The sequence below is a fragment of the Equus caballus genome, chromosome 7 (assembly GCF_041296265.1).
Source record: "Equus caballus isolate H_3958 breed thoroughbred chromosome 7, TB-T2T, whole genome shotgun sequence".
Lineage (NCBI taxonomy): Eukaryota > Metazoa > Chordata > Mammalia > Perissodactyla > Equidae > Equus > Equus caballus.
The window spans coordinates 56,615,997-56,633,974 of NC_091690.1; the positions used below are offsets into that span (position 1 = coordinate 56,615,997).

At 39.0% G+C, this 17,978-nt stretch overlaps 1 protein-coding gene across 4 annotated transcripts in view; it reads right to left on the bottom strand.

The window, feature by feature from the left end:
* Nucleotides 1-17,978, bottom strand: part of FAT3 (FAT atypical cadherin 3) — a 617,178-nt gene that overhangs the window by 93,997 nt on the left and 505,203 nt on the right. For all 4 annotated transcript variants that reach the window (XM_023645581.2, XM_023645579.2, XM_070273207.1 and 1 more), the window contains 2 exons: nt 5,018-5,293; nt 2,343-2,553 (listed from right to left, as the gene is read on the bottom strand). In XM_023645581.2, the coding sequence (XP_023501349.1) occupies nt 2,343-2,553; nt 5,018-5,293 (487 nt within the window). The remainder of the gene's footprint in view (nt 1-2,342; nt 2,554-5,017; nt 5,294-17,978) is intronic.

Below are 17,978 nucleotides of genomic sequence, written 5' to 3' on the forward strand. Positions count from 1 at the left end.
ACAAAGAAGGTGCTCAATAAATATTTATTGAAAGATTAAGAGGAGAGGTAGATCTAAAAAAGATTTTTAATTCGCTATCTGTGTGCATCTTGGAATCCAATATGCCCCCATCCTAACTCAGTTCTCAGTCCTGGTCTCTCCCGTACTGCCCTGTCTCGGAGCCTCCCATGAACCAAACATAAACCCGAACTAAATATAAGAACTGAAGCTCTGTACTTGAACTCTGCCTCTGTCCTTCGGGCCAAAATAAAAAGCCTTAGTAGTTACTTTAAAGGCCAGGCAGTGGAGAAAATTTATGGCCCACCAGTAAACAGAGTAAAATCTTGCTTATCTGAGGTTTGTGAGAGAACTTAAATAAAATGTACACTTTACACAACCACTTGTCATTTGCTTCAAAACGTTGAAGCATCTGGGATCTGCCTCTCTTCTACCATGATCTGGGAAGACATCTGCTTGGCCAGGACCCGTCCAGGTCTGGTGTAGGCCTGTCTGTCTCTGAAGGGCCCAGGGACCATTTGAGACTTACCGTGCACACTGAAATTGTCATTAGCTTTTTACACATACCATCAAAGATTGTATGATTTTGAGATATCAATTATTCCTGTGGGTTTCTAGAAAGTTTTCTATATAAAAGATGTTTTAAGGTAATCACTTGTCTGTCTAGTTTTAGTCAGCTGTAAAGGAATGACTGAATTCCTTCTCTCTGCACAACACCAGGCTGTAGTCTGTGGAGGCTAAAAGATAAGGGAGGCAGTCTTTTCAGCTGCATGGAAAATTACTCTTTAAAAACCTCCAGATTGGCTTAAAAATTATGTGGCTATCTAGGAGGAGTATAAGTAGTAGCCTTAACGACAAATATAAAAAGCAAGTAGACACACAGACAAATGCTTAGAAAATGTTAAGTAAAAAAAGTAGAAACAAAACCCTATAGCTAAATGATTACAATGACATGAAACAATGTATATGCATGAATGAATATGGGGAAAAGAAAACAATAGATAAGATTAGGGAAAAATTCTAGAAGAGTCGATTTGGCGACAGTTTCTGTGACATTATTTAAACATTTGTTTCTGAAAAAGAAGTTTCCCTGTATTAACTGTGGAACCAGAAGAACGAGGATTATATAATTAAATAATAAAAATATATTGAACAAGAGATGCAAACTAGCATTTTTAAAGAAGCGTTGGTCAGGCTTTAGGTTGAAAGAAAATTCCATGGAAATCTAGAAAAGAAATAAGTGAATTCGCTTGGGGCACTTGGCTGTTAAGAACCATCTTTTCTTTCTGTTTTTTTTTGTGTAGAACTTAGCTTAGACTCATAAAATGTGGGTGCCTAATACAGGAAATAGTTTAAATTACCATTCGATGTAGCAGCTTTTTTTAAAAGAAAGTTCTTGGCCTTTCTTTTTCTAATATTTTTCAGTCCAAAACTGTCATTCTAGCATTCATATTTTAATTCAACCCCTCCCAAAAATGCTCCACATTTAAATCATGAGAGAGAAGCCTTTCCAGTGCTGGCATGAAAGGAGACGGCATTTGGCATTATGCACGACAGACATAATGTTGCAGAACATTTTGGAAATGTGTGGCTTGGATGTTCAAAAAAGACAGAAGAGGGGAAGGGAAAATAGAGCAGATAAAGGATATTTGTAATTTTTAGGTTCACAGTGCTGTCCCTTGCTTGGACATTCATCTCTCCTGGCACAAATGTTTTCTACGTGTTCATCTTCAAACCATCAGTAAAGTATGGTCTTGCCTTGCATGTGTTAAAGTTGATTTGAAAAAATCTCAAATTTTATAGAACGAGAGTCTGTATTTATTTATCTGTCATGTGAAGCAGGTAATTCAGTACCTAACAACTACTCTGCTACTCTGATTGCCTTCAATGAGGTGAATTTGTGCTAACGGTGGGGGTTGAGGAATTTCTGAAGTCCACAGCTCACCTACTACAAGTAAACAAAGACATGTAAGATTCAATTCACACGACAGTCTGGTGGCCCTCAGATGATGGAAGGCTTTGATTGTTTTCGTCTGAGGCCATGGCTTGTTGATCTATAGGTAGAAGCCACTGAGTTTGTTACACATTTCTTCTCTCTTCTCCACTCCAGAAAAATCCAAGAATGACACAATAAAAGGAAACTTTCCTCGCTGTCAATGATGGAAAAGATATTACAGAAATGCCAAGAACTTTATACACCATTATCACACACACAGGGCAGTTGCTTGGCCAAAAAATTCATCTGGAGACACTCCAGTGGTAACTATGTGAATTTTACATGGTGATAAATACAACTCAGGGGCGAGCGCCATGCATTACGCTGCAATCTGTGCAACAGCTCTCACCTGCTTCTATGGTATATAGGAGTTCGGCATTTTCCCCTTTGTCTTTGTCCAAAGCCGTCACTTGCAGAACAGCTGATCCCAGAGCAGCCGATTCAAACACAGATGCTTCATACAGTGGGTTGGTAAAATAAGGACTGTGATCATTAGCATCTTCCACATTCACAATGACTCGGGCCAAGTTTCTTCGATAAGGAAACTCCTGATCTCTGACCTTTAGGCAAAATACAAGAAGCAGTAGGACTAAAATCTTAAATTGCAATGAACTCACACGGCTATGTCTGTGGTGAAAACAAAATGAGATAATGCACACAAAGTGCTTAACTCAGTCCCAGGCACAAAATAGGTGCTCAATAAATGGTAGGTATTATCCAGTCAAGACACTGATTGTGAACACACTGAGAGCAGGGGCCACATCATCTTTATTGCTCAGCGTTATGCCTGGCCTGTGGTCTGTGCTCAGTCTGTGTTTGCGGAACTGATACCTGGATATCACAAACACAGCACTTTCCTCTGCTCTCTGCCCCCCAACCACTACCCCCTTGTTATTCGTGTATACAGCTGCTAATGGGCCAATGGATGGAGGCTCTCCTGAAGGGGAAACTAAAACACGGAATTAATGAAAGCAATGTAGGCAATGTCATTCAATCATTCATTCAACAAACATTTACTGTCACCTATTATCTGTCAAGTCCCTGGCTTGACTCTGGAGGTTCAGCAGTGAATTAGATATAGTCCTTGCCCTCGAGAAGCTAATAGTGGAGTGGGGAATACAAATAAGGAAACAGACAGGTATAAGACCTGGTGCTAAGTGTCAGGATGGGAGTGAGTAGTAAGAGGAACCTAACCTAGCATTCAGCTTCTTGGGGGAGGTAACAAAAACAAGCAGAAGTGGTAAAATGATGGTGGTGGTGGCGTCGGGCACATATTTCAGGGAGAAGAGCCAACATATACAAAGGCCCTGGACTGAGAGAGAACCCTGATTGCTGGGAAGGTGAACCGAATCTTAACTTCTAAAATGTGAGACTCCCACTGTGACTTTGCTGAGGAAGCTCCCCTGCCTGCTTTCAAGCCTCCCCTGGTTTGCATATGGCAGAAGCTCACAAATAATCAATTCTTTAACTCCAACCACATGACTGTGCTATAATTTTATGTAGCACTAATCACATGTGTGCTTTCCATTTGTTCAATTTTAGACTCCATAACTTCAGAGAGATGTGAAGAAATTAGAAAATAGACTGAGAAGGGCCATCAAAGGGAAACGGGTTTTCAGAAATAGTATCTAGAAGGAAGGAGCAAAATGACTGAAATGGCTTCACTTGAGAAAGGCAGCAGAAAGGACCTGTTTTCTCTAAATATTCAATTACATAAATGATACACGGGACAGGGTGACCAAACTGAATTTTGAGTTTGTTAAGGAAAGAATGAACAGAAATGACTTGAAGAATTGTGAGAATGGAGTTAGTCACTGGCATAAGGTTTCTGTCCCCGAAGAAACCACCCCAAAGCAACCCAGTGAGTGTGCTGCATTTCCCCGTCTGTAAACTGGCCTGCCATACCCAAGGACCAAGCTGGACTCGATATTTTGGGATTACTGAAATCTAGGTCTGCTCCAACCTAATGTCCAAGGGTGCAAGGATTTTGTCTCTTTTACAACCTCAGTGTCTAGAATGGAGCTTGGTACCCAATGAGAAACATCTGTTGAATGAATGAATGAATGGCCAAGGGATGGATTTGATGATCCCTATGAGTCGCTCTTCTGTTCCCTGGAGTCTGAGCTGGAAACCATAGCCAAGGGTACACACTCAAGTTTCCTCTTGTCCAGCAAGTTTTCCACCTGGGGAAAGGAAGAGCAGCACTGAGTGGAGCATTACTTTCAGCTGCTTGGGAATTGGTAGCATCTTTGTGTATTTTAAAGCCAATCAGTACACAAGATGAAGTCTCTGTCATCCTACCTGGTCTTCAGGAACTGACAGAGGCTCTTTTAGGCAGTGACTGTGGAACTGCCCATAGGGTTCTGGGTGGTTAAAGGGACAGATTTTAGACCATAAACTAATCAAGGATGTTTCTTATTAATCTCTACTTCCCAATTCTGTGAACTAGGCAAACTCCACTTTAAGATTAAAGCAACGTCTCCTACATAAGTTGGAGGCCCATGAACCCAAATTCAGACTTAACACTCTCTGCAGGACTTGGCGTGTTTTGGGATTAAGTCCAATGCCAATGCAGTAGGTAATAAATCAGTTCCCTACATGCTTCCAAGGACTGAGCATTGCAAAGGTTGAGTAAATGATTACCCTTGTGATTAACTTCTTAAAGAACTTCTTTTAAACTTTTCCACAAAATCTTCTGGATGTGAATGAATACTACAGCCTGGGAGATTTACGGAAACACGGCCTGTTCCTTCCCTCTCAAGTCAGTCTGTCAGCAGCATTTACTGAATAGCCACTGTCTGCAGAACTCACTAATATTTCAGTTTGGCAAAAATATGGAGTCACTATCTAACTGTAGTAATTCCTCACTGAAATAAAAAGGCAAAATGAAGGCAACCCTGCTGTGAAAAGACCAAATTTACTATTACTTACAAAATTTAAGGGCTCTGTACTTCTGAAGACTAAGATGTGTGCCCTGAATGGTCAATGATTCTGCTAGGAGAGCAAATTAGCAGTTAGTCCTACCATTATGTTGAGAATGTGCTTGTCCTGGGCCTCATGGTCCAGTCTCTCAGCAGTGTAGAGCACGCCAGTGCTGGGGTCAATCCGGAATTTTCTCATGCTGACGGAGTCGATGCTGCTGTGGACAGTATAGCTCAGCTTGTGCTTCTCGTCTCTATCTGTGGCTTCAATCTGCAAGATCTCTGTATCTGGAAGCACATCCTCGGAAATTGTCACATCGTAATTTGGCTGAGAGAATTCTGGGCCATTATCATTATTATCCAGCACTTTGATGAATACCTATAGTTAAAAAAAGACAAGAGTGATGACTAATGCCAATTCACTCATTGCTAATAAAAGAGGCTACCTCCTTCTTTCCTCCCTCCAAGTCTATGGATCCTAGCTTCTAGCAGCTATCTCAATATGTAGGAAGATCTTGTATGGAAACACTCTTTAATTAGAAGCTGACCATAAACCAGTAGTTCACATTAGCAGGAACATAAACTACGAGCTGATCAACATTCTCACTATTAATTGAACAGGTGAGATGGCCCCAGGAGGTGATAATTCAACACGACTATTTGAGGCACAATGTATGAGATCACAAGGTGACTTTAGTTTGTTAAATTCCTATTATCTTAAATTCTTGTTATGGGCTCCTTATAGTGGACTCAATGTGGAGGCAGTGACAGGACGGGAGGAGTAAAAAAGAGGCAGAGGAAAGGGAGGACTGAACACGGAGGCAGCGTCCTCAGAGCAATCAGAGCTTCTCAACCGCAGTGTCCACACATGGCGGCTCTCCTTCAGATGGGAGGTGGCTAGCAAAGAACGTGGTACTGACGACAGCTAAAACACGAAGTCCCAAGTTGTTTTCTTTTATAAAGCGTTTTGTTATAAATATTTTCAGGCAGATATAAAAGTAATAGTTTAATGAACCCTCACATATTCATCACTCAGCTTTGACAATGATCAACTGATGGCTAATCTTGTTTCATCTATATATCCATTCATCCCTGTCTGCTCCCCCATATTATTTTGAAGCAAATCTAGCCATCATATAAGTTCAATATATATCTCTAAAAGATAGATACACACACACACACACACACACATACACACAATACCATTATTACATCTAAACAGAGAAAACAGTAATTCCTTAATATCATTAAATATTCAGTTAGCATTCATATTTCCATAATTTTAACATATTATGTATGTTCATATACATATGTGTATATATATTTCATAAAATAAAAAAATTTCATGATTATGATAAATATAATTACATTTTAATCAGGATAGGCAAATAAGATCCAAACATTGCATTTGGTTGATATGTCCTTTAATTACCTTTTAATTTATAAGTTCTCCCTCTCTCTTTTTCTATTTCCTTGCAATTTTTATGTTGTTATTTTTGGTACTGAACACACTGACTCATTTTCTCTTTAACTCCCACAGTCTGAATTTTCCTTATTGCCTCCCTGTGGTTTTGTTCTATATGTCTCTCTGTCCCCTGTATTTCTTATAAATTTGTAGTTTGATCTAGGAACCCTGATAAGACTCAACCTCAGTTTTCCTTTTTTTTTTTTTTTGGATCTGACAAAAATCCTTCAAGGGTAATATAGTATACTTCCATCTGGAGATACATAATATCTGGTTCTTTCTCTTGTTCTGTGATACTAGCAATCATTATGATAATTACACAGATAACATTAATTCATTAAAAATTGCTAAATGGTAATGTTTTAATTACATGATTTCTTCCTCACTTATTAGCTAGAGGAATTCTGAAAAGAAACTTCAATTATTTGGTTACTCTGAAGTACACTTGACGTAGGAAAGGCCACATAAACACTTAATTCTTTATCATTTCAAAACAATGAGCTGGTTCTCCAGCTCCTCTCAAAGTGATCACTGAGGTGTTTTTGTCAAGCATGATTATGAGCTCATGAATTTAATCACATCTGTCCATTCCAGGTACTATACTTATTATACTTATTGGCGCACAAGTGACCCTTCCTTGGCCAGTGGGAGCCTCTTTAAATTGGCTCTTGAGATGTTGCAACACAATCCTTGTAGTCTTTGATAGTTTCGTTGCTTTCTAATAATTGCTATTGGTAATTTTTTCCATGGTAACCTTGTACATTTTCTTCCGCATCCCTGAATTATCCATTTCTCCAAAAAGTGTTGGTTTCTTTCTAGTTAGAAATGGCATTTAGAGACCATGGTCTCGTGTTAGAAAAGTTCATTGCTGTGGGATTTGATGCTGTGTCTAGGTTTTTTCAGTGGACATAGTCTGCAAAGTTTATCGTTGTTAATAATTTTTTCATGAGTTTCTACTGATACTTTCAATTCAAAATTATGGCTTCAAGGTTTTTACTTAATCTCATTCTTTTTACATCTGTATCTCCTTTCTTCCATACTGAAATTTCTGATGCTTAATGACATCATAATTATTCATTGTTTAATCTGAACAATGCACAAAAGTCTCAAAATAACAACACCAACATTGTTACTATATTTACATTACAATTATAATCATTGAAAACAATTTAATATTATTTTGCAGTTCTTTTTGTCCCCCACTAGGGATAGATAGTCAAATTAGTATGTTTAAAGTCACTCAGAATAGCTCTTCTTTGTGTAGATATGCTACCAATTGGATATACATATAGGTTCATTTGCTTCCATTTACTTTCAAAGTTTAGACTTGCTTTTTTTTTGGTGAGGAAGATTGGCCCTGAGCTAACATCTGTTGCCAATCTTCCTCTTTCTTTTTGCTGGAGGAAGATTGCCATTGAGCTAACATCTGTGCCAGTCTTTCTCTATTTTGTATACGGGACACTGCCACAGCATGGCTTGATGAGTGGTATGTAGGTCTGTGCCTAGGATCCAAACCCGTGAACCCTGGGCCGCTAAAGTGGAGTGTGCGAACTTAACCACTATGCCACTGGGCTGGCCCCATGATTTGCTTTTTTTAACATTTAATCTTGTTTTATATTATATGTAAAAGTACCATTGTCAAATTTACAAGAAAGTTATAGTCAAAGACGTTTAGCTTCTATATCTTTCTGCTTCACTCTATTCCCTCCTTCTCCCATAGGTAATCATTTTTTTAATTTATGTTATGTTTTACCCATCTATTTTGTTAATATAAACATATTGTATACATTTTCCCCCAACATGCTATTACACTTAACATTACATCAGTTATTCTCAAGTGGGGACGACTTTGTCCCCCAAGGGAGATTTGGCAATGTCTGGAGACATTTTTGGTTGTAACAACTGGGGAAGTGGGTATTTCTGGAATCTAGTGGGCAAAGGGTAGGGATGCTGCTAAACATCCTACTACACACAGGACTAGGCCCCTGCAACAGAGAACTATCTGACTTAAAATGTCAATAGTGTGGCTGTTGAGAAACCCTGCATTATATCCTGAAGACCTCTCCACAGCAGTATAGAGATAGACTCCCGTTGGGTAGACATATCATGGTTAATTCAACGGGTCCTCTTCAATGTTCATTTAAGATGCTTCCTATTTCTGCTCTTAGAGTGTGCAATGAAGAGTCTTCTGCCCACGTCTTTTCATGTTTTTGCTACCATAACTTTGGGTCCCTAGAATTGAGACTGCTGGATCAAAGGATAAGTGCTTATATAGTTTTGTTAGATATTTCTATATTCCCCTCCACAAAAGTTTCATCATTTTTCATTCCTGTAGCAATACATAAGAATGACTGTCTTCCCACAGCCTTGCCAACAGAGTATGTAGTAAAATTTTTGGATTCTTGGCCAGTCTCATAGATGAGAAATGGCTTCCCAGTATAATTTTAGTTTGCCTTTCTATGAGTGAGGTTGAGCATCTTTTCAAATGTTTAAGAGCCATTTGCATTTCTTTTTCTGTTACAACTATTTATATCAGCTCATTGGGTTAGATGGCCTTTTCCTTCTTTATTTTTGGAAGTATGGTGATATAAATTGCAAATATGTTTTAAATTTTGTCATTTATCTTTATTTTGCTCATGGTGATTCTTTGCCATGCAAAAGTTTTTATTTTTGTTTTCATGTCATTGAATACATCAATCTTTTCCTTATTGTTTTTGGATGTTGTCATAGTTTAGAACATTTTCTATACTTTTGAACTATAGGTAAACATACTCATTTTTTTAAAATAACACGTTTCCTTTTCTTGAACTTACATCTCTAATACATTTGGAATTTTTCCTGGTATATTATGTGAGGACTGGATCCAGTTCTATTTTTTTTCCACACGGCTCTTGCATTTACTTCAATGACAATTTTTAGAAGACTATCACTTTCTCATTGATTTGAGAAGTGACTTTTATAGTGTACTAAATTTACATATGCAATTAGTATATTTCTAGCTTTTCTATTTTATTCCATTGGTTTATCTGTATTTTCATGCACCAATTTCAAAAGGTTTAATTATAGAGATTTTATAGTATGTTTTAACTGTTGGGAAAAGCTAGGTTCTCTCTTTGTTCTTTTTCAGAGTTTTTCTGGCTATTTTTGATTATTGTTCTTCCAAATGAACTTTATACTCAACCAGTATAACACCTGACAAAAACTGGATAGCATTTAAATTGGTATTATGTTAAAAGTATAAGTTCATTAAGGAGAACGAATTTCTTTATGATGGAGTCTCCTATCCAAAAACATGGTTTGTCTTGTTTCATTTGTTTGAATCTACTGTTTTGTTTTTCAGGAATGTTCCAGTTTTCCTCAAATAGGTTTTGAATGCTTTTTAAAAAGAATTATTTTATTGAGGTCACATTGGTTTATAACATTGTGTAAATTTCGGGTGTATATCATTATATTTTGGCTTCTGTGTAGACTCTCTCGTGTTCACCACCAAAAGTCTAGTTTCCATCCATCACTATACAAATGTGCTTCTTTACCCCTTTTACTTTCTCTCCACCATCTTCCCCTCCGGTAACCACCAATCTGATCTCTGTATCTATGTGTTTGTTTGTTTATCTTCCACATGAGTGAAGTCATACAGATTTGGCTTTCTCTGCCTGACTTATTTCGCTTAGCATAATACACTCAAGGTCCGTCCATGCTGTTGCAAATGGCATGATTTCATCCTTTTTATGGCTGAGTAGTATTCCAGTGGATACACATGCCACATCTTCTTTATCCATTCATCCATTGATGGGAACTTGGGTTGCTTCCAAGTCTTGGCTACTGTGAATGCTTTTTAAAGTTTATACATGTGCTACCCTAAAGGGGGTTTTCTTTTTCATTATATCTTTTCACTGGTTGCTTTTTTTTTTGGTTATATATGCAGGCTATTGATTTTTGTATGCTAAATTTATAACCTGGAACTTTATTAAATTTTTCTATCATTTGCAGTAGTTTTTCCATTCACTCTTTTGAGCTTTTCAGATATATAATTATACTATATGCAAATAGAGATCATTTTACCCTTTTCTTAACAATTCTTATAACACAAATTGCTTTATCTATCTAACTGCATTGGCTAATACAGCACGACGTTAAATAGCTGTGGAAATGGTGATATTCTTGTCTTACTCCTAATAGGAAAGCCTTTAGTGATTCTCCATTAAATAATATGTAGGCGTTTGGCTGTATTCTAGAAAATTATTACTTTTGAAAATAAATTTAGTCAGACCATGGGTGTTCTTATAAATAGCTGTACTGTTCCTCACTTTGGTACAGATGTATTTTTTTGAGTGAGAGAAAAAGGGCGGTGCTATGACCTCTGTGCCAGGAAGACTTGCCCATGGGAGTGAGCCTGACATGGGGACAAGCTTTGCCTGTCATTTGTGGTAGAAAAAGGGTGAGAAGTGTGCCTATAGAATTTTGAGTATTGTTTTTATCTGCACTGTATTTGGAAAGCCATACTAGATTCTTTGAATGTCAATTCTTTCCTTTAAAAAGTTCAAGTTAACTTAGTCAAGATGCTAAAATATTTGTGTTCACAGAAGCAGTTATATTAATGGGATAAAAAGCCTTTCCGGCCAGCAAGCCTGCCCTGACCTTCGTGAAGTTTCAAAGTTGACGTGCTCTTGAAAAGCTTGCCTCTTTCTGCTTGCTTTGTCCTGAGCCTAATCTACAGTCAGAACAAGTGTTTCTCTGTAAAAGACTTCCTTCTCCTCATTTGCTTTTTATTTCCCACAGTTGGGGCCATTTGTGAGCTCCTGAACTAACAAACAAAGTAAAGTAACTCAAAGATGTTGTGTTCAAAATGGTAATTGAAAGGCCTAAAGAAGTACAATGGAATCAAAGCAGGAGGAAACCTGAATGTAGGAAGTCTCTTCAGAGCTGGTTTCAATGCTGCCCACCACAAACACTTTGGGTTTTGCAGGCTCGTCGAAGCTACGTCTGGGCAGATGCCAAGCTTGGCTTTACAAAGGCTCATGCATGAAGTGTCCATGGGGTAAGCTGTGGGGTGAGGCCTCTGTCTTTTATTAGAACCAATTAAGTCCTAAATTACTGAAATTCTGTTCTGCCTCTGCTGGCGTTTCAAAACCATATTTAAAACTTTCTATAGTTGTGGTTTCAAGGGTGACGCCCCCTTGTATTCTTCCCAAGCTTACAAGTTTTGCGTTTGAACGTATCAGTAGAGAAATCATGTTAGCTTGTGCTTTTTTACAGTTTATAAACCTGTATAATATTCGTTTCTTAAACTTTATTATCTCTAGTTTACCAGTGGGGAAAATGAGAATCAGAGAAGTTAAGGGTGTGCCCCAAGTCACAACGGCAAGGCCAGACTCAAACCTAGGTCTTATGGAGTCAAATTCTGTATTCATTCTATATACTATTTCCATGTGCACTTAAATTATAGACACATGAATTATAAATGTATATAACACATATGCAAACAAATATTATGTACCTTGCTATACAGAAGTCCTTATTTACAAAATAGATAACTGACATGACTGTTCTCATTTCAGGAAAATTAACCATGGGATTATTCTAAATCGAAAGGTCCCTGCTACCTTTAAAACTGGAATCCATTTTCAAAAACACATTTACTCATAAGTTGTCAGACACAGATCTATTACATACAGTGACATTTTGTCATTATTATTTTTTTAACAGAAAGTCTCACATTAGAGTTGGCTGGCTGCTTTATTTTATCTATATGTAATTGCACTTGTTTCAGCATTTTGCTCATCTAAGTATACAAGGAAGTTTTGGGCCACTGTCTTTGTTTCATCTCCTAAGAGGGAGATGATGCTAAAGCAGATGAAAGAAAACCCTTGATGACGGAAGTGTCCCTTGGGAGTATCTTGATCTAGGGAATCATGGAGCAGCTTTAGCAAAAGTGATTTCCTACCCTCCCCCAACCCCTACCTTTTAAGCAGGAGCAAGGTGGAGGGAAAGGATAAGACAAAGTCCAATTTTTAAGATAAAGTCTACTTTTTAAAGAAGGAGGCCAGTTAGGAACTCCTAACACATCGCTGAGAGACACAAGAGGAATGGAATCCTCATGGCTATGGAGATGAAGGCTAACCTTAGGAATGCAGGTCACACATCTCCCAGCCCAGAGAGTACAGACCATCAGGCGGAAAGACTTTGTGGCCAATCTCAGTTAGCTGCCTTTTTAAGAATTTTGGAGATTATCTGAAAGAGATTTTTAATCTCGGGTTTGTCCATGGAACATACAAATACAAGCTGATTTTCATATCTTTATAAATCAAACCAGGGCTTGAATAAGAAAAGCATATTAAAATCACAAAAGCATATATCATGAGTCCCTGAATCAAATCAATGTAATTTTTAGATTATTCTTTGGGCATGAATATGTCTGCTGTCTTTCATGAATAACAATAAAAGCCACACACATAATATTTTATACTTATCAGGTGTGTTATTCCAATTTTAAATTGAGAATGAGACTGTAATAATAAAACCTGCATGTGTCCAGCATGTCACAGATCTCAAGGACCTTCTCAATTATTTTATTCTTACGACAACTCACGAGGTGTATAAGGTGTTAGCCCCATTAGGCAGAAGAAACTGAGTTTTACACGGAGGGAGATAACTTCTGTGGCAACACCGACAACAACTGGATAAGTGCCAACTTGGACTTGAGTCATCTGATTCTGGGTCAGTGCTCCTTCTGCTACACCAAATGCTTTCCATAATGAATTAAACTGTGTATTTTGTATATATAGATGTGTAGGAGAAAGTACTTGAGATGCTATATGATTTTGAGAAGGAAGAAGTGGGTTTGTACTTCTTTACCTGTGCACACCTAGGGCAGCCACTTAACTAGTTTGTGCCGCAGTTTCTCACTGGAAAAATGAGCGTAATGGTAACACTTGATTTAACTACTCCCTACTCCCAGGGTATCAGGGAAATGAAGCTTAAAAATGAAGATTGTTGTCTTATTATGCAAATATCGTGTTATATATTACTATGCATTTTCATCCATTGATCCTTTGGAAGAGCTATGCTCTAGATTCGCTTAAATTTGCTATGAAGATGCAGCAGCTCATACTGGTTTGGCAGATGTATGGAAAAAGTTGTTAAAATTCATAATTTCTCATCCTTGGTAATGTGTGCCTCTGTTCCATAAGCTCAGTGGGTTGAAGTGAGGTCTGTGAGGAGACTGGGGTATTTTGCTCTCTCCCCAGCACGTATGGCTGGCTATGAGACATTCTAATGGCCACAGGTGGCATCACGTTCCCCAGGCAGCTATTTTAAAAAGTGTCGCCCTCATAACTAGTAGAGCCAGATGAGTTTCTCTTCCTGCTTTAGAATAGGTAGCAAAGCTTTCATCTTGCCTTTGAAAGGCAGCACAGTATAGTGGTTGAGAGGGCAAGCTCTGGAACCCAGCTGTGTGTGTCTGCACCCTGATCTACCCACGTTTCTTAACCTCGCTTTGCCTCAGTTTCCTTATCTGTAAAATGGAGATGACAACAGGAGATTAGTTTCCTATTTGTACCACATCAAATTACACAAACTTAGCAGTTTAAAGCAACACTCATTTATTATCTCCTAGTTCTGAGCATGGTGTGGCTTGGAGTCTCACAGGCCTGAAATCAAGGGGTTGGAAGTGATGTGCTCCTTTCTGGAAGCTCTGGGGATGAATCAGCTCCAAGTTCTTTCAGACTGTTGGTCGAATTCAGTTGAGCTTCTAGGCCTGAGGTCCCTGTTTCCTTGCTGGCAGTCAGTAGCAGCCTATCTCATCTCCTTAAGGCCACTCGCCTGACTTGTCATGTCGCCCCCTCCATACTCAACTAAGCGATGATGTTTCAAATCCTCTCACATTTGGAATCTCTGACTTTTTCTTTTGTTGCATCTCTTCCGACTCCAGCTAGAGAAAACTTATCTGCTTATGGCCTCATGTGATTAGATTGGGCCCACCTGGATAATCCCTCTCCCTATCTTAAGATCTGTAATCTTAATTACACCTGCAAAGTCCCTTCTGCCATGTACCATATCATAATCACAAATTCTGAAGACTAGGACATCTTTGAAGCAGGGCTGGGGGGGAGGTATTCTGCCTCATAGAGGAATTGTGAGAGTTAAATGAGTTTTGTTTTTGTTTTTTTTTTAAAGATTGGCACCTGAGCTAACAACTGTTACCAATCTTTTTTTTTAATTGCTTTTTTCTCCCCAAATCTCCCCTGTACATAGTTGTATATTTTAGTTGTGGGTCCTTCTAGTTGTGGCATGTGGGATGCCGTCTCAACTTGGCCTGATGGGCAGTGCCATGTCCACGCCCAGGATCCGAACCAGTGAAACCCTGGGCCAATGAAACGGAGCATGCGAATTTCACCACTTGGCCATGGGGCCAGCCCCCTAAATGAGTTTGTTTTTGAATATCATATAAACACTTGGATTTTTATCTATTTCATGTGTTTCAATCCATTACAGTCATTTTCCTTTTCTTTTTTTTTGAGGAAGATTAGCCCTGTGCTAACATCTGCCACCAATCCTCCTCTTTCTGCTGAGGAAGATTGGCCCTGAGCTAACGTCCGTGCCCATCTTCTTCTACTTTATATGTGGGATGGCTGCCACAGCATGGCTTGATAAGCGGTGTGTAGGTCTACGCCTGGGATCTGAACTCTCGAACCCTGGGCCGCTGAAGCAGAGGGGGTGAACTTAACTGCTACACCACCGGGCTGGCCACAGTCATCCTTTTTGATGCTCAAATTATTCCATCTTTGATCAGTGAAAGACAGTTCAAGTTGCCTCTTGTCACCTTTTAACATGATTTCACTAGCCTTTTCTGGCAGGCTAAGATGCCCAGCCCATATCCTGCCCCGAATCTGAAATCAGCTATTTCTACAAGGAATGCTAGTTCCTTTCCATGGGAAATTGTTTGTAAAGACCACAGCCTGGGCACGAGGGTAGAATCCCTCTTAAAATAGATTCGTAGTACTCCTGTATGTTTGGACAGTAACTTCATTCCTCATGGCATCTCATTATTCCTGCTCTGTATAGTCCTCTGTTTCCACCTGGATATTCCCCCTTCCCTCTCACAACAGCTAGTGCTCTGTGATTCCTCATCGCTCCTCTGACTAGACAGCACCGCTTTCTTACTCCTTCATCCTTCTCTTCTAAGCCAGACACCCTTGCTCAACTCTTGGTTTCTAAGACATCAAAGTGGGGAATACATCCATAATGCTGAAGAATAGTGGTACTCTTTTTTTCACAGACTATTTCTATTTTTCATTTCTTGAAAGGAGTTAACCTCCTGTTTGCTATCCAGGGCTTTGGTAGACAAACTTAGTCTCTTTCTTAACCCAGAACAACAGTGCTTTGAAACACCATGGAAACAGCCAGCCCAGTCACCAGAGCAGGGAAGCTTTATAAAACCAACAATCCTCTCAGATGTATGTGTTTCCTGGAAAGCATGGATGGTTCCATGTTGAAATTTTTAGCTAGAGTTTCTGAATAATAAAAACGTCTTGAGGAATTAATTTATCTTAATCATTTTTCAGCCACATACCCATTTGAACACCTGATGAAAACTAAGGATCTATTCTCTAAAAAAATATACATACACACCATAATTTATCAACAATTTTATGAGGACAATTTTCTGAGGACTTCCCAAGGCCTCAAACTATCTTGGAGAGTTTAAGTTGTTTGCACAACTGGGTCCTATTTGCACTGGGTTGTTGGAGGCAGCAGGATTTGGAGTGGGGCAGGGGTCTGGACAGGAAGGAACACAGCTGGCACCAGGATGCCAGTTTTAAAACTCTCCACTCAACATTATTCATTCTGTGTTTTAGAGTAATGCTATTTCTGGTGCCAGTCATGAGCTATTTCTTACCATTTCAGGACACTATACATGTAGAAATTGGGAGTAAGCTTTTAAAAACTTGGGATAATTCTTGGAATATAGAAAGCACTCAAAAACGTTGGCTGGTTTTAGGTGAAGAGAAGATTTTCAAAGAGCCATCAAAGGTGGCCATCTTGGGGGGAGCATCAGGAACTAGAAAAAGCCCAGTAACGTATCTTGGTTCTGGTGTGCTCACCAAGCCCTTCTGGTTTGATCTGCATTGAGGGTGCCTTAATGGATCATGTTATACTTTGCACTGCTGGACAAGTCAGAAAGTACCCAGAATAGTCCTCCACTAAAGGCCTGGGATGCAGCACTGGATCATCCCATTCATCAGAGCTTTTACTTCTCACAAGAACTTGTGAGGCAGCCCCCATGATACAAATGCTCAAAGAGGCTAAGTGATGACAGTAATAATAACATTAGCAGTAGCTGGTATTTCTGGAGATCTTACTATGTTTAGTCCTCAAGCTAGTACTCTGTATATAGAAACTCATGTAATCCTTACATCAACTCTAATGATTTAGATATTGGTACCCCAATTTTACAGATAAGGGGACTGGGGTGCAGAGAAATTTAGTGACCTGCATGTGCTGGAGGTGACTCAGCTAGTAAGTGGCGGAATTGGGATCGGGACATGGATTTATCTGCTGCAAAGCCCATGCTGTCAGTACTATGCTATACTATATAAAGTACAATGATATCCTTCATAAAATCAACAACTATTTTATGCAGAGGCCCTTGTCCATCTTGCCAGGAGGTTTGTGTAAATGTCGGGATGCTTTGCTTTTGCATTTAATTTATCTAAATCTTTATAACTTGAAATCCACAGAACATTTTTACATTCTGTACTCACACTAGGGAATCTCAGTAAAGAAGAGGATGTTTATTCGTCACCGGATAGAGTAGCTCTGAGGCACAAGAATCCTATGAGAGTTGGGAGAACAGGACAAAACTGAGGATGAAGGCAAGGTTTTCATGTCAACACAGAGATCCCTGAGGCTCTGATTTATTTGACATTTGTGAAGTAAAATTCGACATGTTGTTTATGGCTGATTTGAAGCCTGTGTCATACCACATTTTATGATTCCAAATGAACAAAGCAGAGAATAGTTCCCAAAGGAAAACTGAACAGGTGTTTTTGGGAGATAGGACATCTATTTAGTTATACGGTGAAGGGTATCTGTTTGATGGTGAAATCATTAAGTGGCCTAGGGTCATGGGTTGGAGCATTCCTTATTGGTTTCTAAAAGAAATCTAGAATACTTTTTCTTCCCAAAACATCTTTTGGTAAAAATGTCTTTGACACTGAGGGCATTGACTAATTCAGAGAAATGCTCCTGGCCCTCTACCTGGATTGGCAGACGCTGGTGGGGTATTCAGGCCCAAACATAGCCCCATAGTCAGAGAGATGGTTTTCTGATGGTAATAACAATGGCAGGCAAGTTTATACTCTGGAAACTCTTAGGTCTCACATCTTGAGGGGTCATGGTCCTAGAGACCAGAGTGACTTGGAAGCTTTTGACAAGAAAATCTCTTGATACCCTTTATTAACCTCCTTATCTTGGCCTTGCTAAGGGGAACCTTCAACTTCACCCCAATTCTCAAACTCTTTTGGAACTGCTCTGGAGACAAGTCTAACTGTACATTAGTCTGAAGGAAAATCAACAAAAGCGGGACTCGAACAATGTG